We start from the raw sequence: 23,902 nt of genomic DNA, 5'->3' as shown, positions 1-23,902 counted from the left end.
TCCCATGTAATTCTAGTTGGCACTAGCTTCTTCAGGAAGGCAGCAGCCTTTTTAAGGGGTAGAGTATAAGTGACATCTTGGTTTGTGTTTTGCTAGTTGTGTTCCTTTTGCACCTAAGGATGCAAAAGATAACTAGATCATTGTTTAACAACAATGCCGAAGCTTGGCTTAATTTTTTTTTAATAATATACAATAACTTAGCAATTTTATTTTCCATGCATTAATAAGATATGCTTTACTTGCAGAGATTATTTTATACATTTGCCTTCTCAAGTGGTTTACTAATGTTTAGAAACAGGTAATTGCAAAGTCTCTGTGTAATTAAAAACCTTATTTAAGACTATCTGCAGCTAAAGTCTTACCCATACTGGGTATCCATGCTGGATCTCTATAAATTTTTTATTTGTTCTGTAGCTTGTCAATAACTTGGGTGCCAGGGCATCTGTTAAATGTCACTTTAGAGTTGCTTCTGAGTGCGTTTTAATGTGGTCAGGCCAATGTTTCCATTTTAAACCAAGAAGTTATATGTGTGCAGAACAGGGTCATCCTGTGGACAGAAGCTCTGAAGAACAGTATCCTGGCCTCCGTATTCCAGATCCCTTCAGGAGAGGTTTCTGATGAAGTCGTGATGCTGAGAATAGGGGAACAGTCATATCATGCCGCTCTCTAAACAGACAATTTCTGTCCCACTGGGCAAATCTTGGAACTAAACATCATCCTGCTTTTCCCATACAGTCAGACATGCTCACAGAAACAGCCTTTGCTTTTGTTGCCTCTCCCTTTTATTTTAACATCACCACCACGTTGGAGTGCTTTGCATGAGAGTTTAGAGGAGTCACTGGTCTGATAAGTCCTTTCTGACAGGGAGATTTGATTTAGTTTAATAATTGTTTATTTAGTTTAATAATTGTTTTCTACTGACATTGGTGGGAGGTGGGAAGAGAACCAGGATTTTGACATTAAACAAACTAAACCAGATCAGCAATGATGAAAGTGTCACATCCACCACAGCAGATTTATTTGTTTTTATTTTTTTTTTCACGTTTATACAATATGCCTATCAAAAAACCTGTAGGCAGTTTTCTGATCTGGGATTTGTTATTACATCTGCAAAGGATTGGGAGCAGGCCACAACAGCTGGTAGGGACCAGAAACAATAATTTTCCCCAATGAACATGTGCTTAAATATTAATCAGCACACAGAATTAGCCAAGCTTTTAATTAAGCAATGGGTCTGTGTTGTGATAAGCACTGAGATCAGATGATTGTGTAAATTCCACTTCTGTGGATCAAGGTCAAAATGGTAGATCTAGTAGTCAAAGATACTATGAAGACATCCCTTAACAAAAAGCTCTTGCAATTTTAACATATTTTTTCTAAAATAGTTTTTGTAAAACATGATATGTTTTAACAAGAGCTGTTGTCATACCAGACTAATCTGAAAAAATTACCTACATAAAAAAATCAGAATGTCCCAACAGGCTTCTACCACAAGCTAGCAGTTCCTCTGAAGAGTCTGTGATATAATTCATTGTTTCTAATAAGATTCTGAGAATTTATGTTTTAACCACCTGCAAAAACAAATGCATCAGCTCTTAAAAATATAGTTCTTTGCCCTGTAAATCTGTAAGGGTTCTGTAAAAGCGGTATTCAGGGACGAATGTACTCTAGTTAAGTTTTGCTCTAAAAATATTTCAGAACAATTTGTCTCACTTACATGTTTATTAACTCTGCTCATCCACCAATCTGAGCCACTACGCAAGAGGATCGCTGCCCTCCGTGTGCAAAGGACACAGGTCTCCATAGAGAGGTTTAAGAGCCCATTATATATTTCTGCAGTCTACCAATCCTTCTTTATTGCAACGCTTCTTAAATAGTTCCCAAGAATAAAGAAAGATATCACCCCAAGACTTCTGGATCATATAAAGATCACCCTGGGAGTGATTCCTTGGATAGGTGTGTGTATCTTTGCTCAGTAAGATAAATATATATGTGAGAGAAAATATCCTTCCTGCTTTGTTTTGTTTTTTATAAACTGGGAACAGTACTTGCGGCTTTTAAGAAACAGTAAATACATTCCCAAATGCAACAACCTGGGAAATTAAAGGGAAGCTGTCAACTTGAAAATATAATTTCTCTCCACATTTTATGTGTGTAATACAGTTACAGACGACATTACCAGAACCGCAGGACTTTATGCCTTTTCAGCTTGTACTTTTTACATATTGACTGTGCTTACCTATCACCTGTACCACTTTAATCTGTGACAGATTATTGTGAAAACCACCCCTGGTTTAGAGATGGGGCAATTTTTGCTTATTTGCCATTATAATATTTAGTTGGATAAAGCATTTATCTAGACCTTTGTGTTCTGTGAAACAGTGAATTTCACTCTTAGACATTCTCCTCCTTCCTGAAAAGAGCCTTCAGGAACATGTTTCTTTTTCCTGTGTTATCTTGATCCATTTACCCATCCAAACAGTCTTCTATAGAGATCACTTTCTGGGCTTTTTTCTCTAACCATTGTGTCCTCGCTTTTGGAAGTTTTTGTTGACTTTCACCTTTCCACCATATCAACAGCGCTCTATTCGTCTTACTTTTAAGGCCTGTTGTGGCCTGTCTCCTCTCTGCATGTCTTCTCCTGTACTTCTCTAGTGAGTGACCTCTACGTTTGCCTCTTCAGCTCTTCATGACATATTCAGTGAGGAACTCTCCTGATATTGCCACCTCCATTGCACAGAAGCTCTTCAGAAAGAGGTGTGAGACTGTCTCATTTCATCTTTAAAATGGTGTTTTGTCCCAAAAGAGAAGCGGTTGCAGATGTAGCAGTCATTCCTGATACGACATTCTCCTCCTGCTGATCAATATTGTCCCACTGTTTGCTCGTGTTTCTCCAACTTCTGTAGTCTTGCGCTGAAACGGACAGTTTGTTGGAGCAGAACCCCCATGTAGTAGCACAAAGGGGATGTAATTTGAGGCTGAATATCTGCAGTTTCATGTCTCTGTGAGGTATGTATTCCCCCTAAACCCTAGAAAACTAGTTTTACAGATGAGTTCTGAAACAGAATTTTTAACACACCTTCAAATATCTCATGTTTAAAAAATGCCAGGTTACCTGAATCTCACAATTTCATCAGCCTGCATAAGCCTGTGCAATGCCAATGGGGAAAAATGGTTGAACCCACTGATGGTTCTCTGTGGCTGTGAATGATCTCAACACTCCAGCTGCTTGGCTGAGATGTATGGCTGCTTTTGCTTTTCTGTCAAGAGGTCAGCCTTGTTACGACGCAGTTATAACCCCGATAGTGGTGTTCAGTTCATTGCTGCAGCTGCATAAAGTTTCTTTGCTGAAAGGACAAACCAAAGCGATGAAGGTTTCCCAGCCTCTCCAGTTCTTCACAAGAGTGTAGGGGAGCCTACCTGGTTTTCTGAATTGCTGTGTATTTTTTTTTTTTTATCTCAGTGCTTTCAGGTAGTTGAGGTGTCTTTTTCTGAGAACAGATAAGGCAAACAGCTGCTGTGCAAGCTGGAAGAAAAAAAAAATTAGGAGAAACAGACATAGTGGATCTGAAGTCCACCTTCCCAGAAGAAGGCTTTTGAAATGCTGGTGGAAAGGACAATGGTAACTATTAAGTTGTTATTGTTTTAATGAACTGCTAAAGCAAGTTTGATCTGTGTGATTTGGAATTTGTCAATTATAATGAGGAGAGATCTGCTGAGAGATTTCAGGCCATTCATTACCTCACACTGGTCTTGTCTCTCACACATTTTTTGGTGGTGTTTTAGTCTGTAGAAAACCAGAGGTAACAAAGCAGACAACTTTGCCTTTTCCTAAGGAGTAGGAAGATTCATGACAGGCATATGCCTCCACTTAGGTAATCAATATTCTTTTTTTGAGATATCTTGTACTTTTTTTGACAGTAAATGCTCTCAGGGTACCTAGCGGTATCTTTGCTAGGTCAGCAACAAGCCAATAGCTAGAGCTTTAAGTATTCAGGATGCTGACTACATTGTTGCTTGAAACAGTCCATCTTCTACAGTTAGGGGTATATTTCTTAATGCTGTTTCTTAATTCCATATTGCTTTTTTTCTTAGTTGGCTGCCTTGTGCCTGACACATACACATATCTTTGCGTTCACAGTGGAAACTTCTGTTACTTTTGAGGATTAAAATTGCCATATATTGCTCTTCGCTTGCAATTTGTGATCTCCTTACCCTTGGATGAGGACCAAAAAACTCCTTGTATTGATGCAGAGCCATCACAGAGAGGGGAGGACTGATCTGATGTCCTTGATCAATGCTGAGCAGAGGGAAGTGCCACAGCTTTCTGTTCAAATTGTAGTGAACTTGGAAAAACAAGAGACTTTTCACTCGGCTTCACAGTGTTTTGTTGCAGCCCAGATGAAAGACGACAAAGACTTGGATTCTCTTTGTGAATCGTGACCAGGTTTTTGGTCACAAATACATGGAAGAAGATTCCTAGTTAACCACAGCTAAGAAAACAGGCAATGTGATGGTTTTCAAACTGTAAAATGACATCACTGATTGCAGATGTTTGTCTTAATAGTAGAAACTGCATTTTTGCCAGTAGCCTTTAGAAGTGCAATATTAGAATTGTCCATTTCTTTTAGGGGCAGCTCTTGTGAACCCTGTTTTACTAAGTACTGCGCAAAAAAAAAGTGTTAAGAAGATGATCTTGCTTAACTTCAGCTGCATGCTCTGCACACAGAGCTGTATGCTGTTGACATTAATAAACATCAATGATTTTATGAGGCTTCTGAATGTAAACAGAATTTGGAATTTGAGCCCCTGCTAATGAGAAGTGAGGTTGTAGAGTAACTAGAAGATAAAGGTGATTGGGGATGTTTCAATTATTCATCAGCAGCGAAAATATTTTCAAATAAGTTTTTTTTTGTCTGGCATTCCTCCAAGCCTATGTGCACATCTCTATCTGAGCCACCTCGATGGTAGATACAGCCCAACAAAAAGAAGAAAGATCTATCTAAGCTGCCTAGACCCATTTCAAGTGCATAAAGTAGCAGACAGCTTTAGCGTGAGGTGTTGCAGAGTCAAAGACAGTTTTCATGAGACTGAACTTATTACTTCATCCAGGCTCCCCTTCTGAGAGTGTCATCTGGACCTTGGTGTCAGTGAGCTGTGACAAGGGCACTGTTTTGCAAGTAAAGAAATACCAGCTTCAGCTGGCTGCTCTGGAGATTTCCTGGCCACCGTAGGAACCCAAGGGGGACATGCCTGAACCGTATGGGATACGTAAGGTAGTATGCATGGCAGGAGGATTTCATGGACTAGGAGACTTCCTCTCTACCACCCTTGGCATTGCCTGGAACATGAGGCGTTTGCTCCTATGCAGTTGACACCGATGTTTATTTAATGCAGCTACAGCTGCCCTTACGCTTCTGTGCTTCTACAACTTCAAGCTCACAGAAGTCAAAATCACTGTATGGTCCATAACTTTTTAATAATCTTGGTCGGTGGTTAGTGTTACTAGTTCTTGGAGTCCTCGTATGAAAGCACGGGTTTCTGCCACCTCTCCATTAGACAGTGGCAGATCCTTATCCAGCATTTAGCTCATGACTGTTAGAATCATAAAATCATAAAACAGTTTGGGTTTGAAGGGACCTTTAAAGGTCATCTTGTCCAACCCCCCTTGCAAGGAGCAGGGACATCTCCAACCAGATCAGGTTGCTCAGAGCCCCATCCAACCTGGCCTTGAGTACTTCCAGGGATGGGACATCTACCACCACTCTGGGCAACCTGTGCCAGTGTTCCACCACCCTCAGTGTGAAAAAATTTTTCCTAATGTCCAGTCTGAATCTGATTCCTTCTATTTTAAAACCATTACCCCTCATCCTATCGCAACAGGCCCTGCTGAAGAGTTTCTCCCTGTCTTTCCTGTAGGCCCCCTTGAGGTACTGGAAGGCTGCTATCAGGTCTCCCCGGAGCCTCCTCTTCTCCAGGCTGAACAGCCCCAACTCTCTCAGCCTGTCCTCATAGGAGAGGTGCTCCAGCCCTCTCCTATATTGTCCCGAAGTTGTCTCCCCTAGTTCTCACAAAGGGAATTGTCTGGCAGATCTGTGGAGCCCCAACCTTCTGCAAAGAATTTAGGGAATGTTTGTTTTCTCTTTCACTTCACATCATTGTCTGTTTATAAATATTTAGGGAGTGTGATGATGTATTCTGCAATTTAATGACCTGAGTCATTCCATTTAACTTACCTTTTGAGTCCTTTTCCTTTCATATATATCGGTGTGAAGCATTTTGTAAAGCTCTGTAGGAGGGGAGCTAAATCAAGAGAGATGGCACTATGTTTTGCTGAAGGTTTTGTTTAGCTGCAGTATTTTTGCATGTCAGCATGAGTATATACGATTGTGCAGCTCAGCAGCTATGACTTAGCAAGGCAGCCTCCTACTGCTGCATCAACAGCCATTGCTGACTTCCCCTCCCTATGGCTTTGGCTGAAACAAATATTCTTCTGTACCAAGGTTTAGGATGCTTCAAGCAAAACTATCTTGAGAAGTCATTACAATATTCTCCAAGGTTTTGATTTTGTGTGGATTTTTTTTTCTTTTCTTGTATTTAATGCTGGCTTTATATCCTTGCATTGGTTTAAAGCGCCTTTGGTCTTCCTAAGTATCACTTCATGACATATCAGTCCTGCTCTCAAAATGGGACTGGTTTTATTACTGCTATTGAGTAGACTGACTTAAATTTGACATTTCTGGTAAGAAGGGCCAGAAACAAAATTTCATCTCAAGTGAAATGTGGGTAGTTTCCTCCTCTGTAATTTCTCTGGAGGTGTGTGTAAATAGGAAGAGACTGTGTGGGCCAGTGGTGGAGACAGGAGACTGGATTCTGTTCTTGGATTTGCTGTGGACCTGCAGTGCATCATGAGATAAATCAGAATTTAATTGCATTAGCTGAGTGACTTATTTAAATGTATTTCCTACAAGGTTATCATGCAGTCCCTAGCACTGTCAGGTGTTTTTCCTGTTTGGAGTTATAATTCTATTACATATATGTTTTTTCTTACTCTAACATATTACATATAGTTTTTATAATGAGGAATAGTATGATCTGAACCAAAAAGAGATATGAGGCTTGTAACAATAAAAATACAGTGCTAGAGCTTGTCCTAAACTGTGTGTGGTAACACATGTGCACACTCTTGCTCTCCTGAGATCTAAAAGGGATGCAGTCCTCTGAAAGCAATCCTCATAGCTCTCCTGGCCAAAGTAGAGGCTATTATAGTTAGCAGTAAATGAAGAGCAGTCCCCACGGCCAAGGCAGTCTACAGAAGCCATTATACTAGTTCCTTTCCATCAAAAACACTAACCTTACATTCATAAATGCCCTATTATCTCTAATCTGAGGTCACTCTATGCCAGCTGTATGGAAGAATGGTTGCCAAGCATTTCCTCATCTTACATCATAATTTAATTGTTATTAATTAATACAGTCTATCTCATTAGGGTTGTTACAGGGAACCAGATAGAAATGCACCATCAGTAGCTAGGTAATTGCAATTTAATTGAAAAGGGTCCATTTGCGGGGGTGCAGAGCTGAGAAAGGTGAATGGGCAACAGCAGGCTCTGCTATGCTGCACAGCTGGCTGGAGGTGGGGAGGAAGAAGGCCACACTCATCCTCTCTGTTCCTCCTATCGTGATACCATTGATTGTCTTGATTTGTAAAAAGATTTGGGCCAAGTCCTTGGAGGCCCGAAGAGTTTAGGAATCAGTTCTGCTCCTGGATAAAAGTGAAGTCTAGCTCATCACACGCTACAGCTGTGTGTACGAAATGTGGCAACTGTGTCCTCCTGGCCTGGAGAGCACTGCAGAGATTTACTGAAATGTTTCTGCATCTCTGCAGCTATGTTTGCTGCCGCTGCTGCCTCAAATCTGCTATAGCTATGCACCTTTCTAAAGAGTCTAGTGCTCATTTAATTTATTTATTTATAGTTTTCAGGGGAAACAGCACCAACTGGGGGCTGTTACTGTGTAGGTCTCCTGTTACGGGCTTGACCACAAGCCATATGACTGGCGTCCTAAATGGGGACCACTGAAGTAGCAGTTTGAGCTAAAGGGCTGTACAGATCCTTGGGATTTCTGGCAAACCCAGCACTGAGCCCTGGAATTGGTCGTGAAACTCCCACACTGTGCTATGAACATCTTTGGAGGGAAAGTGTATTGGTTTCCAAAAGAATTAAATGTGAAAAGAACAATTAAAAAATACTGTGTTATCGTAGCAACCAAAGCAGTTGAGGGTTTTTTTTTTTTGGTTGTTAAAAAAAAAAAGTAGTGACACTGATGCAATAAAAAATGACAGAAGAGAATATATGTATCAAGTTGTTATGGCAACTGAAATATGTAGGTTGGAATTTATGTATCCAGAATTTCTGTGTAAGTAAAATAAACATTATCCTTGCTAATTAAAATATCATGCAAATATTATTTAATTTAAAATCATTAGTCATGTTTTCTCTTACAATTAATGACTTACTTTCTGTTTTCTGTTTCCAAGCATTTGCATTTGCTTCCAGCTGTGGTCCGCTTGTATTTTCAGGGCAAGATTAAGATTTCACTAATACGAGCTTAAAAGTGGAGGGACTCCACTGATGCTAATGAATAAAATGGATGCAGATGGGCACCACTGGAATCAAACCATGTGCTTCAAAATGTTATTCTTGCTGCAGCTGACCTTTCTGCTTGAAGGGGCTTTTGGCAGGTGTCATCGCTCCATGCTTGAAGGGACCTCCCTGCAGCCACAGCGCTCTGTCTTTCCCTCCCAGCTTGACACAATGCACATGGAGCTCCTTCCAGCGCCGGTTTCTGCGTACAGCTTGCCCTCTTCAGCTGTAAATTTAGCTTCCGAGATGTTGTATGATAGCCAATTCTAAATGAGCATTCATTAATTATATTCAGCCTTTTAATTTTTCTAGTCTTTTTCCTCCAGCCTTCAGGAGAATTCAGTAATAGCTTCTGCTTTATTTGAAAGAAATAGGTCTTTAATATCCTAATATTAAATCCTTTAATATCCTAATATTACTCTTCATTTTTCATCTTCTATATGCCCAGCAAAGTGCAGACTGATGGTTGAAAGGTAAGGAATGGGGAGAATAAGCACCAGGATCTGACTGAATCCCAGTGAGCGGAGGGAAATTCATTTATTTGTTTGAAGCTTTCATCTCATTCATTCTCATGTTCAGAGAAGTCTGAATTCACCCTATGGCGTTTGGTAACACTGTTGCTGAAAATGCTAGTCTATCAGGGCAAGAACTCAGCCGTACCTAAGTTAATTGTCTCTATTTCTTATAAAATAGCTTCCTGGCATGGAGCTACAGCAAGGGTAGGTCTTTGCCTGAAAACTGCAACCAGCCTGTCCAGTCTCACGCTGTGGGTCTCATTCTCGCGCAGCTAAACTGTGTATGATTTATCTCTTCATCCTTGCAGCACGGTTCATCTTTGAAATGCTCTTCTTGCTCAGTTTTCCCCTTTGCCAGCTGCAGCAGGGCAGCAGATCCCTTCAGCCACCAGTATTTGGTGTGCCAGGTCTCAGCAGGGGTGAGACTGTACCTGAGCAACAGCCCTTGCAAGGTTTGTGTTTGCAAGGACTCTGGTCACTGCACAGTGCCGTGGTCCCTTTCCGCCACATAAACCATCGCACTTGGCATAGTCCACCACTGTGTGACCTTAGTGACGCTCCACTCCCTGGAAAACGAGACACACAAGTGCCTTGGTTTGCACCCCAGCTTGAAAATAAAGCTCTGCATGAGTGACTCTGGAGATGAAGCCTGGATCAGCAAGATGAAATTGAGTGTGTCTTCTGGTTGGTCACAAAACTTGAGTTTGTGAAGCCAACTGACTTTGGCCAACTTCATCTGAACTGTCTGGCTGGGAGGACAAACACTGAAGCATGAGCTGGTGTCTCCTCCCTCCCTGAATTTCCTGCCTGGAAAGTCTGTTATCTTGTCCCAGACCAGAGTCACAGTGCAACTGGATAATTGTGATATAGATAATCCGGGAGATTGGGTTTGAGTGCAGGCTTTGCGTTAGCCCAGCCAAAGTGACTAGCGAGTAACTGAGAGCTTGGACGAGAGCTTTTAGACAGGTGGTCAAATCTGTACTGGGGCGGAGGACATGCAAAGTTTGCTAGTGACCTTCTGACATCCAGAAACATGCTGAGAGCAAGTCTTGCTGTCAGGAGGGTGGAGCAGCATTAAATCAGATCCTGACCTTTCTGAAACACGAGCCCGCGGCCGCATAATTGTTCCTGAGCTCTAACACTCTTTAAGTCTGTCGTAAAATCTTCTGAAAGGTTGAATCCACATTAGCAAAAGTGGAATAATAAAAATTCCAGGGTAAAATAAATAGTATCGTGATATTTATGCTCACTTCCAAATGCAACAGTTTTTTTTTTTTTAAAAATTCAAAGACTCATGGTGCAATTTGTACAGTAGAATCCATGCCCAAATGTATATTTTCCTTTTCTCCATTCACATTCACTGGTCATATCAAGAAGACTGGTGCAGAAGGGACTGCGGTGACATTCTTGCATGGTTTGGCCATGAAATCTTGTAGCAATCTACATCACCCTGACTTGAGACAGCTGCAAAGACTGAGCTAATGCGATGTGATGGGGAGCAAACCTTGACGTCTTCAAACAATGAACCAGAAACCCTAACATGGAAATAGAAACAAAATCCTTTCTGATGACTAAATCATTCGTCATTTGACTGAGGATGCTGAACCATGCTTTTCTAAAGGGCTTCAGAAACACTTAATTACACACCTTCTTTTTTAAAGGATTTTGTGGAGAAGAGAGCTCTGCTAAATTATTTCTGGACTGAAATGTAGGTCCAGCTGAAGCAAATGCAACTCTGCCTGGCTTCTGCGGGATTATGTTTCTGATTTTAGTTTCTAGCATGGCCTGCTCTGGGATTGTCTGAGTTTTCAGTCATCTGTAATATCGGTGAAAGTTATTTCCTGCCAAAAAAAATTTGCTGAATGACATTTCTTCCTGTAATAAGGACTCTAAGAGGCATAGAAATAGGACTAGCAGGGTACAGAAAAAGGAAAACACATCTTATGTCTCCAGGATTTTTCCTCTGCATGGCACTGCAGGAAAAACTCCCCAAGTCTCCAATGATGCTTTGTCTCCCACAAACTGTCCAAGATGTACAACTTTTTTTTTTTTTTGTGGTCCAAGATTCTCAGCAGTAGTAGATGAAACTGAGATGCTCACAATAGATTTAGGAGAGCTGTCAACTCCGCCTAGGTACAGCAGGAAGGTGCAGCCCTTGGTGGACGGATCACAGGCGCAGAAGGCGTTCTCGCTGTGGCTGGCATGTGGCAAAGGATAAGCTTGACTTGCGTCCAGTTTTAGTTCACACACAGCTTGAGCAGAGCGCACGCGGGCTGGCTGCAGCCTGACGCAGAGGTGTGCTGCCTTCTTTCCTAGGATCAGCATCCTGCTGCGCATCTCGGTTCAGCTCAGGTTGCCTCCTACTCCAGCGTAGCTGCTAAATGAGTTAATTTGCATCAATGTCCTGTAAAATGCAGAATTCCAGCATATGTTATGTTGCATTTTACTTTCCCTCTGTAGCTTTTGAAATGTTCTCACGATTTTCTAAAATGCTTACTTTCAAAAAAAGTTAATTAAATAAAAGCAATATCTCTCAGCACTATATGTTCCTGGGAGCATTCAGTTACCACAATAATAGATTTCCTGACAGATATTGGCATCCAAAAGTTAACAGATCACTGTTTTTTTATACCTTTCCTCTCTTAATGTAAATCATTTGGGGCAGGCTGGCACTTATCTACGAGCTCTCACGGGACTGGGGCAGAGCTACCGACTCTAGATACAAAACGCCAAAAGAGGTCTCAGATCAGCTTCTGTTTTGAATTTTCTCTCTCTAAAAGCACACAGGAGAGTGTTCCCAAAGCTGCCGGCTGTACGAGAAGGTGCATTAGCTCTCTGAACCCTGAGGCAGTTGCAGATTTATTTCGACTCGTGGGCTGTAGCTCCCCCACGCTCCCACGGGCGCCCCAGGTCCCTTTGCAAAGCTGATCTGCATTTTCTAGCCACAAACTGGTATATGTGCCCTAGAAAATACACCACACAGGTCTGTGTGGGAATACATTTAAAGTCCTGGCAGCAACATCGAAGAGCATGGAGGAGCAGAATAATGCTTGCATGTATATTTCTAATTTTTTAATATTTTTTATATTCTCAATGTTGGCCTTCAGTTGGAGAGGTGAACATGTGGTAACTATTGTAGATGGTTACAAATACTTCATATTGATATATTAGGTATAAATTTTGGAGACATACAATAGACTGGAGAATTCATCCACCGTTAGAGAGTGTGGCTGCTATAGGAAGACCTCCTGCAGGAACTTTTGGAAACCCCATACGCCATAATTGCCTGCGAGGGCTCCTTCTGGCTGGTTGCTGGCTCAGACATGAACTGGAACATGCTGCCTGCTGAAAGGGGAACCAGTGACAGGTAGTTCATAATTCATAACTGCGTACTTTGGCCAAAAAAAAAAAAAATCAGCAAGAATTTTGTTGATGGTTGACTGTGACAATTGTGCATGTCCTAATAAGCCACAGGAAAAATGTGCTATGAGCATAGAAAAGCTTTGCTGAGCACTGTTAAAATTAGATAAAATTAACAAGGTAGCTAATGTGATTACTATTTTATAATAAACATTTAAATAATGCTGTAAGTTTGCACAATGAGAGAGACATTGCCCTGAAGATATTATGGTCTAAATAGTCCTTGTTAATCATAATCTAAATAGATTAGCATTAATTATACACAAAATGGCAATATTGCTTTTGGTGTGATCTATGATTCTCACGGTTACTACCCATGTGAGCAAAGTTACTAAGTGAAGTTTTAATCTGCTTTTGCAACATTTGCTTGTAAAATCTCTTTTTCTGACCAACTTGAAGGAAAAAAGATAAGATTACAGATGTCTGATAAAAAGTTTAGACTTTGGTCAGTGATCTTAATTCAAGCTTGAAGTCATTATTTCCAGAACCTGCTACAAGAAGGTATGAGCATGGCGCATGTGCTCCACTGCGTTCGTACGGTGTCACCCTGGGGCTGCCAGTTCTGCTTCTCATGGCAACCTGCACGGTTCGGCAATAATGAGGTGTTGCTAAAATACTTATTTTGCATGAGCAGGCAGCTTTTGAATATAAAGTGTACAAATAATTTTAGACAGCGTAGGCTTTTGGTTAGCCTCTAAAGGGAGGTTTGTTTGCAAGTCAAGAGTAAGAAAAGACTCAGATTCAAGAACGCTAATTTTTAATAAATCTGTCACAGCACACAACAAGTATCCTTTTTGCCTCTTGCATTATACAGTCCAATTTATTTCATAACACAAAGTTAAATAACTATTGGTTTTCAGATGGATTGCTAACAGATACTTTGTTCAAGTTTGGGAACCATATATTATTCTGCTAATGTGTATTGAACCTTAATGCACTGGAACAGAGAGATGTTCCAGATTTATGACAATTACTCTTACTTGAGCTGTTTCTATCCTCCTAATGTCCTTGGTTTACTGCTCTTCACAATTAATCTGTGACCCATTTCCCTAAGGAAAACAATTAAAAAATTTCATACCATCTCATGACATTGTTTTATGTTCTTTCAAAATATTGGAGTCAGCTAATGGTGAAAAATTTGAGGAAAAAAAATTATAAAATATAAACAAAGTAAAGTTGTTCCTTATCCAATTTTGCAGCTGCACTCATTTGATAAGTGCTACCATACAGTCTGTGGTTTCTGCTGAAAATTGTCAAAACGCTTTTGAGAAGCTGCAGAAGCTAAACCCTTTTAGGATCAGGCAGAGTCTGGTCTTGATGATTAGAGCAAATAAATAATATATTGATTTGCATAGTTTATGTTGTTGCCTGTAAATAATAACAATGGAAAATATGTCTGGTATTCAAAGAAAGCAAACATGAAATCAAAATTTTTATGCATTGTTGTAAAACCAGTTTTCCCTTCCTGAAAGAAACACTTAGGTAGTTGCTTGGTTTCTCTGTAGGCTCTGAGGCAAGATGCAAGACCTGGGTTCAGTTCCTTCCACTCTTGCATAATTCTGACCCAGTTGCCTCTGACCCAGTTGCCTCCCTTCCAGCTTGCAAACAAGCGATATGCAACACCCTTCAGCGATAAGAAACAAGGCGAAGGAATGCGAGTCCTCCGTGACTGCGAGCGTGTTAGAGAAGCTAAAATGCTGGGGAGGACACGCATGGAGCCCTCTGCTCAGCCCCGTGTGCTGCTGAGCTGCAGGGCCTGCTCCAGTATTTAAACACATTCTTCTCTGGAGCACAAGACTAATGCCATTGGTTCCAGTGAAGTTAAAAGCACGTGTCTAAGTTGTTGGTTGGATGGGGGCCAGTGTTGAGTCTTTTGCTGGACAGAGCCCTAAATAAACAATCTAGTATCAGAGGAGAAAACACTTGCACATGTGGATGTGATTTGGCTCTTTCTGTGGCACTGGCTTATTGTTTTCTAAGTTGTACTGGCAATGATTGGTCTACTTAAAATGCTAGCCATTTCCAGCCTGTTGTGTTAAATCGACTGCGCTCCTGGTGCACAGGCTGAAAAAGGATGGGTCTAAATAACTCGGAGTCTGTGATGCTCAGCGCCAACAGATACAAGACGCTGTACTCTGTTTGAATTCACTCTGCTTTCCTGTTCGTGCTCTTGCAAACTGCCCAGAAATTTTCTGAGATCTGAGTTAGTGGCAGGCATCGTGTTTCGTTCAAAAGCTACCTCTTCAAGCACAATTTTGCAGGGCAGAACATAGTAAACAGAGATGTCATTTATAATATTTATTGTCTTAATAAAAAAAATCTACAATAGCATATTAGATTTCCAGCAGGAAAATTGAAACCCCAAATATAGCTTTTTATTATATCTTCTATTAAAGATATTATTTGAAAAAATACGGTTTGTTTTATGGGGGTTTTCTGTAAGCAATGTAAGATTGAAATCTGTATAAATGAAGGAAATGTAACAAAAAACCCCATTTGAATTTAAAAGATTCGCAAATATGACTACTGCACAAGTAAGAAACCCTTTAAAAAAATGTGTCACTTAGGAGAATGTAATGAATTACAAATGAGAAAACAAACCAGGTAATTCAGTTGGTCCTGTAAGGAGATGTAATGCTGCAGCTGCTCCAGAGAAGAACCCCATTACCATCTGTGGGCCTTGTTGGCCGGGCACTGGTTTCCTTCCTTATCTTTGTGTTCTGATGCTGAGAGCTGCAGAGCACCTTGAATGCCTTCTGAAGTCAACTAGCGATTATGATAAGCATCATTGTGTAGATTTAGCCTATTAAGACTTTCACAGACTTCCAGGAGAGTGGCTATAAGATTAAGCCCAGAAATTTTTGCATGACAAAGCACTGAGGTGAAAATCTTCTGTATAAGCCACCTGATATTTGTCTGAATTCAGGCTGCCCTTTTGTACGTACATGCTAATCTTGAAATTTAAGCGTAATACAATTATAGTGCACATCTCAGCTTCTTTATTTCATTTTTTTTTCCTCTCTGTAGCCTGCAGCTTCCAATGGATCAGAAGGATCCGAACAATGTGGTGAACACAAGAAGGAGAACCAAACTTTTGAAAATTACGTGGTAGACATGAAGACAAAGGTATGGTCCACTCTTTCGTGATGGAGAATGAAACCCTTATTCAGTCGAGTTTTGCTGGAGGTGAAATGTGTAGAATATATTGAATTTGAGCTCCTGAAATAATTTTTTTTTGCTGCTTAATGACTGCCATTTACATTACCACATTTGAATAAGGCTTATGGCTGCGGTTTATTGCACACTAGCCATGTGCATTTTATGCTGTCCTAAGCAGGATTTATTTTTTATTTTTACGAATATTGTTAATATCGATGATGGTTCTACAGTATTGCTGATCTCAAGATGTTTTCATTTCAGTGTATTTTTGTAGTCCAAGGTGTTGCACAGTTAGCAAATTTTATTCGAGGTGTTTCCACTCTCCCAGTGTGTGTTGTAGTTTATTTTTGGTCTTGAGTCAGCACGGAAGAATATGAATGTCAGCGAAGTGATGATTTTTGTATAGGCAGTCTAATGATGCCTTCCATGAAACTACGCTGAACAATACAGGAGGCAATATGACTTAATGGTTGTGGTGAGGGGGTGTATTACATTTCTCTTTGGAACAGTCTTGCTGCTTGCAATGGTAAAGTTAGAAGTGTTTCATTATAATATCTCCATTATTTTCATAGGTTCACAACTTGGCTGGAACGATTCTCTTGGGCTTAGATATTATTATGGAGAGTTTCAGCCTTGAAGTCATTGTGTATTTTTTCTTTTCTAAGTGAAAGAAAATTATGAAGTTTTCTTTTAAAGTTAGCAAGCTGGAAACATGATGAAAAGAAAACAGACATTAACCGACTTGGCATGCTCGTGTAATACCTTGTAGACTTCGGTGAAAGTTGTTTCTAACAGTGGAAACTTGAAGATTATTCCTCTTGTCTAAGCCTGTTCCATGGGCTTTGTTTACATTTCTAGCTTGATTTCTCTGTTCGTTAAATTTTCAAGATCTAAAGAACTAATGGTTTAGCATATCTTTCGGAGTTTCTTGTGTTACTGTGTTCCAGCTGGTCAGAAAAGTTTTGTACTGTATAGGACCAAGGTGCTTGCTACTTGAGAGTTGAAATACAAAATCATGTGTGCTAATTGAAATTTGCCCCTATAATTATGGAAGAAATTATTTCCTCAGAGCAAGGACTTATCAAAAGCTTGCCCTAAATACATAGTGTCCATGAGGATGCTGTAGAAATAATGGGATGTAATGGATCTCAGTCCATTCTCACAGCATCATTTCCAGTATGAACGCCCAATTAAAGAGTGCACCATCTTCCCTACATAGAGTCATGATACTGCGAACTCCTGGACGTGGTGTTTCTCTGTCAGCAACTCTACGTACTACATTTTCATGTGTGTTTGTAGCTCTCCAGCACAAAGTGCACATGAGAATAAACTCCAGAAATTGGTAATTCCAGTGCCAAACCTTAAGACATTCAGAGCTGTGAGTGGTATTTTCTTCAGTTCCCAGTACCATGGGATAGCAGATAGCAGATGTTTTGTTTTCATTTCCTGGAATTTGTGGTTTAGTGTGTCAGTTCATTTGAAAGAGTCATTTTGTCTGATTTCTTTTTCAAGTGACTGTTCTTGAGTGTCAGTGGCACGCTGCTATGACAGTGACACATCGCTATTTAAGACTGGCTACATGTTTAAACATATGCACCAGAGCTTTTCAGTTGCTGATGATCAATTGGTTGTTAGATTTACTTCCCCTGGCAGAATGCTCAAGAATGAGAATGAACCCTTCATTCACCGTGGATTTCAAGAGCTGAGAGCCACTTCAGGACATATTGCCCTTGAGTACCGTGTGTTTCTGTTGCAGAGCATCCCAGCCCACATAAAGCCTGTGGAGCATTTGTCACTGAAGCACTTCTGTTTCATTCTGAATAAGGGATTTGTGGGAAACAAAAGAAAACAATTATGGCTTTGTATGGGAAATAATAGATACATAAAACATTAGGCATAAATTTTAAATTAATGAAGGTTGCAGAGCTTTCAAAAGGCTAGCTTATCCAGGGCCCTTCGGAGCTGTAGGATGGGTCAAGGACCTTTCCCCATCCTCTGCTCCACAAGCTGTGATTATGAATGTGCATTTCCTACAACCCTACAAGTCATACTCTATTCCCACCTTGCCTCACCATTTTCTCACATGCAGTTAGTTGGTGAGTTTGTGGGAATGAGACTACTAGAGAGGCTGCATGGTCTCTGTCTTTGGAGATTTTCAAGACGAGACTGGATAATGGCCTGAATAACCTGATCAGACCTCACTGCTGAACCTACTTTGAGCGGGAGGTTGGGATGAAGACCTCCCCAGGTCCTTGCCATTCTCATTTATCCTGCGATCCTTTGATAACATTGACTCTTGGAGAGGAAGGGAGGCAACCACCTTGCTGTCCCACTAAGCACCCTTGGTGGTAAATGACTATACACCGCAGGGTGCAGCAGCCAAGGGCCAGGTATTACAAGAAGACCCTCAACAAACAGGGCCTGCAAAGTACGTGCTGTCTAATAAAAACCCAAAATTAGCTTTTTTTTTTTTCTTGCTTTTGAGTGCTGGGGCGGTGCTTGGCTAAAGTGGTGTAAGCTCCCATGTACTAATAAAAGGGTGATAAGCTGGGCATGTGCTTGGGGTGGGAAGAGAGAGGATTCCCTCCACAGCTGTGCAGCAGAAACCAAGCATTCCTGTGGCTGTTGAGCCTGGAGTCACCGTGACCACTTGGATGCGGAGTCCTTGTGATGAAGGAGTGGAGTTCTCTATCCAGCCTTCACTTCTCCCCACGTCCATTTTACCATCTACCTGCAGGGCTCAGAGCAGTAAGGTTTGTGCTTCCCTACAGAAAAAAAACCCAAAATTGTCTTTTTCCTTTCTTTTTCAGAAAGTTACCAGCCAGGGAAATCGGTCAGGACTCCAACATTGATTGTATTAAATAGCAGTGAAATTTGCCATGCATGGGAGAAGGGAGCGATTTTTGTGACAGCTTGTGCCTGAGACTCTCATGGGCCTGCAGCCAGTTGCAGGGCTGCTGCAGTCAGGAGGGGCAGGATTGCTAATTTGTTGATCTTTAAATTAACACTAGCACTCATGGGCTTCTGGTTCAGTCTGGGAACTGCATTAAAATTCTTAGCAAGTAAGGCATACAGAACTTCACACCCTCTGAAATTTGTATTAACTTCTCTTCCTGGCTGAAGTAGGATTTATTCTGACATTTAATCTGTAATATGGCTCCTAAGTACATATCCAGGATCTGCAAGATTAGTAATTTCTCTTTTTTTTTTTTGTTCTTCTTGTAGCACAAAACAGCTGTAATAACAAGGCTGTTTTGTGAGATTTTCTTCTCTAGCATACAATTCCTCAGATAACTTGTATCCCGGTGTTAACCTACTAACCAACCAACCGTGATGGACGGCAACCTAGCTGGAACTGGGCTCAAGTAGTATAAATGAGCTCTGACCACAGAGACGTAACTTCATGACTGTATCAGTTGCCCTCTTGGAAGAGACGTGATCAGGAAAGTATTTATTCATACCTTCTTTGGGTGCAATACAGGACCTGAAAAGAAGAAAGATAATAGAACCCTATGTGAAAGACTGGCAATTTAATACCATCAACAAGTACTCCATAGTACACAATTTAAAATGCATTAGGAGCAGATGAATCTTTCTGCACATTTGTAAGAGGATGTGTGTGTTTATGTGTTCTTTGTGTAGGTGCACAGAGCTCTAAATAGACACTGGCTAAATTTTGCAAGATGCTGACATTACTAATGCTGTGTTAGCAGTCTGGTAGATGTCTCCTTTCTTAGTGTCTACTCCAAAACTTGGAGACCTAGTACTCTTGTTTTTCTTATTTTCCACTGTTTGAATTAGAGATAATAATAGAGCCAGTTTTTTTTTTTTTTTTTTTAAAAGAATCAGTTTCTCTTTACAGTTTTTGCTCTAGAATATTTGGGTTTCAAAAGAATTTAATAAATGTTTAAAAAGGTGTATCATTGAAGATTTTAAGAAATCATATCCTTCCTATTGGTTTTAGGCTTTACAAAAGCTTACTTTTACAAATATTCAGTTCAGCTGGATGTTACAGGCTCTGGTTCTAAATATAACTGCCTAATTAAACTCTATGCTTTGGTTATCCACGTGGAAGTACCTGGATACAGTGAAGATATTAATACCAGAAAGGAGCATTAAATTGTCCAATCTAAACTACTGCATTACACAGACCATCACATTTCACCCTCTCACCTCATTTTTTTGTTTTCTATGACTTAAAAATAGATACCTTGGGAAAATCAGAGAACGAAGCAGTCACCTGGGTAAGTGGTTTTCACATGGTGGTCCACAGAGCCACTGGTATCACAGTGGGAAATAGCTGTTATTCTTCATGTATTAAGGATTCCCAAGAGTCAGAGCTCATTGCACAGGATATTTTTGACCATCTAAATCAACTACAAGTGACTATAAACCATCTCTTTTCACCCCAGATGGCTGCTTTTCAATTTGTTTGGTTTTTGGGTCAAATCTTTCTATAGTAGATTTCAGTCATGATCGTATGTACAGATAACACGAAGGCTGGAAGAGTAGAGGAAAAAATAGAAGTAAGCAGCAATATGACCTGCAGAAATTAGAGCAGAAGATGTTGCTAATGAAGGATAAAGCAGTGCCAAGGATTTGAAAATCTTATGCTTGGGGAGAAAAAAATGAGTGGAAAAGATATCTAGTTGCAGGAAGAAAATGGAGCAGCTCAGCCTCTTTTTTTTTTGCAGGGGTTTGGGATGGGTACTTAATGAAAATGAAGAACAACTTGGGAGAAACACTGGAGACCCATTGACAGTCACCTGTTCCCATACTGCAGCCCTGACTTTGTCGAGTTATCGATGGATATGCATTAGAAGCTATGACCAGCCACCACCAAAATGAGCCCCTGGAAGGGTGGAGCTGGGGTCTGTGTCCCCAAGAGCATGGGTCTCTTCTGCCTGGGGCTGCAGGAGATTCTGACGGTACAAAATAGGTGGCAGTATCTCAGGGACCATGGTGCTCAACAATGCACTAAGCTTGGGTAGCACATGGGCAAATCCTGTCCTACTAAATGCTCATTGGTGCATTTTATAGAAGGAGATGACACTAAAAAATTGGAGGAGTATAGGAGGAAGCTTTTAGGTACGCTGATGGAGCCTGATTTTCCCAGACACACACGTGAGTCATGTTCACATAAACAGCCTCAAAGGGTTCAAACCTTCTTTTTTTTTTTCATATAAAGTGTAAATAGGATCATGAATTCCCTGGGACTGGCTCACAGGAGTAGAGTTACTTGCAAGCAGAAGCCTTTACAGATCAGGCACTTGGAGACCAATTTCAAAATATATCCCCATATGCCACTTTTGAGTATGATATGCAATTTTACAGCCAAGTCATTAGGTAATTACATGTATGGAAATATCTCACACCTTACTAGATCAGCTCGAATCTACCGATTGGAAGAGAACAAACTGTTGGATGCTTTACATCTACGTGTTAAAATATCTCCTGATTTTAGAGTTGACTGAATTCCTTTTACCCTATTGTGCTTAGAGTGCAAGTGCAGACCATTGTAACGGGTTAATTTGTGCTTAAGAAGATGGTTAATTGGTTCTTGATTCAAGGATGTTTGAAAGTTCCCTGTTTCATATAGTCAATAGTTTAATAAACTTGTCTGACTGTTTGGCTACTGAACTAAACCTCAGTAGGGAGAAGAAAACTTGCAGGTTCCACGGCAGCCTGTAAACACAAATCAGGTTTGTTTTGTGTGTGTGTGGTTGCTCGGAGTGAGTTAAAGTTTCAGACACAGTCATAAGTGCTCTGCAGACTTTCTCTTTAAGATGTTCTATCCACCAAGACTTTAATAGCTGGGGGAGGGTTGGTTGCTCTCTGACCACATATCTGATTCACTATGGATTTTGTAACTTTGGTAGCAGTGACCTCATTTTGGCAAACTAATGTGTGTCATTTACTGAGTCTCTCGCTGCTTTAGCAATCACAAGAATATTAGGGTTATAACCTGAGTAATTTATGGAAGAGAGATGACTCTTAAATATCCTTTTATTTTCTTGGAAAGGCTTATTTTATTGAAAACATATTTTAGCTCTGAGTGAGAATGAGAGATCCTCAGCGAAGCACCCGGTGGGAATTGTGCTGTCCAGTGCGTTGAAAAGGTGAATTGTAATGTATGGGTGTCTAGACGTTTCCTCTTGTTTCTGTCAACAGTCCAGTTGGCTGTATTTTTTTTTTTCCAGTGAATAGAGGCATTGATTTTCCTCTCTCTTTGGCCAGAGCTTTCATTTTACGTATCTTTCCTCTTCTGTGTCTCTTTCTCTCTCCCTCCCTCTTTCTTCTCTCTCTCTCTCTTCCTCTATCTGTAAGAGAGGGAAGACTTTAAGAGCTGACAGCGAGCTTTCTAACTCAGAATGATTCATGTAAGACACCTGAAAGGCAAGCTCTACACCAGCATCACTGCAAGAAAGGTAGGGGTTTGGGGGCTACACAGTCTGTAAAACTCTGAACAAAGCAGACAGGACATGATATAAATTGTTTAAATTTGCAGATCTGTCAAAGATGCAGGAAAAGTTTTGGAGAGAACTTAAGGCATTTTTAAACTCTGTTGTTTGGAGTGGTTTCTTTTAATTAAAACTTTGATGCATTTTTCATAAGTGGGGAAAAAAAAAGATGCCCCTCTGTAGCTTTGAATAATGTATATAATGTGTTGTTTTTTTTTTTTCCTGTGGATGGTAAGCTATAATTATATAACTGTTGCGCTTCACAGACCTGCGTGCATGTGTAAATATGCAATTCTCCTTCCCCCCCCGACTGATCATTTTTCTCTTATACTTTCTGAAAGTTTGCCTCACCCAGCTGTTATTTATACTCACTTCCCAAATCCGAATCTGACCCAGTAATTCTGAGTGATTGTAGATGTGACGCACGAGCTCTCGCACACACCTTAATGTTTCAATCACGCACTTCAAGCAGTCTGCGCTTGTAGGAATCGTGCTCTTAATAAAAACTCTTACAACCCAAAGCCGTTGTTTTGGCAGAGAAGCGACAGCGCTGTGATAGATGGGCCCGATAGTTGTGTGCGTTGTGCTCGCTCGGAGTTGGTAGGAAAGAGGAGGGAGAGAGTGAGCGAGAGGGGGGAGAGGAGAAAAAAAAAAAAAAAAAAAAAAAGACAGGGAAGGAGAGAGCGAGAGGGAGAGAGATTGAGAGCGAGCGAGCGAGCGAGACTTGGCATAGGAAATCTTATGGGTATACTGAAACAGCAGATCAGAATTGTGAAACCAGAGCCAGGGCTGAAATGTGATGCTTTTGCTCTTTTGTGCATGTTGTGGTTCTCATCTTCCCGTTTCGAAGGCTGCACACCATTCAACAGAATATTTCGCTCACAGATTGAACAATGCAGCAATCAAGCCTGATAAGCCACCTGGAAGTTTTGCTTGAGACGATTTCTAGTGGGTTTTCTGATCCCTGTGAGCATCATGACTGCCTTTAGCATTGTGGAGGAGGACTCGAGTTTCTTATGAGGGCCCCACTTGGAAAAGCAGGCTGTGCAGATTCAAGCCTCCGGTTCTGTTCATGCTGTTCAAAAGCCTTTCCTCACCCTTGCTGATTTGTTTTTATGATTTACATACACTCCTGTGGAGATTTACAGAATGGATTGTCTGTGCATTGTCACGACCAAGGTAGGACTGGAAACATTGCTGTTCTGTGTGCATATTTCTCTGCTATTTTTCTGTTCCTGTAATTAAATAGATTGAGCATGTACTGTGTCAGGTTGCAAGATAAAGTGATAAACAAGCTTTGCTTCAATGAGCATTTTGTTCTCTTTTCCTGTAGATTATGCAGTTTGCTTCTATATCACTTCCTAAATGATATGTAATTTACTTATTTTTATAGCAAAAGGAAAAGGATTTTGTATTTTATCTTAGCTTGTGCTTGTGTCTATTAATACCTCTAGCTACTAGAGCACTTTCAGAATACATGGTATAATGCACATATTTTCTCAGCTTATCAGTTTATTCTGTAAACTAAAGATTTTACAAAAGGGGGGCATTATATGGGCCCTAGGATTTTAAAGAGGCCAATCAGATGTAGTTTAGATAGTCATGATGTTTCTGATTGGAGAGATGCAAGTTTCTTGTGGCTTATTGTGGCTCTTTGGGGGGAAAATATAGCTTACTTTGCATCTCTAGGCCTGAAAAATAA

The 23,902-nt window shown here is 40.6% G+C and overlaps 1 protein-coding gene across 3 annotated transcripts in view; it reads left to right on the top strand.

Annotated features, from left to right (window-relative positions):
* The window catches only part of DLG2 (discs large MAGUK scaffold protein 2), a 1,053,001-nt gene that overhangs the window by 131,708 nt on the left and 897,391 nt on the right, over window positions 1-23,902 (top strand). For 2 of the 3 annotated variants that reach the window (XM_086739682.1, XM_086739677.1), the window contains exon 1: window positions 22,766-23,379. In XM_086739682.1, the coding sequence (XP_086595808.1) occupies window positions 23,350-23,379 (30 nt within the window). In that variant the 5' untranslated portion in view covers window positions 22,766-23,349. Of the gene's footprint in view, window positions 1-15,607; window positions 15,707-22,765; window positions 23,380-23,902 lie in introns of those variants that run through there. The other variant, XM_086739684.1, reaches the window with a different exon arrangement.

Source organism: Chlamydotis macqueenii, chromosome 1 (genome assembly GCF_036417535.1).
Source record: "Chlamydotis macqueenii isolate bChlMac1 chromosome 1, bChlMac1.mat, whole genome shotgun sequence".
Lineage (NCBI taxonomy): Eukaryota > Metazoa > Chordata > Aves > Otidiformes > Otididae > Chlamydotis > Chlamydotis macqueenii.
This window is presented reverse-complemented; position numbering and strand designations above follow the sequence as displayed.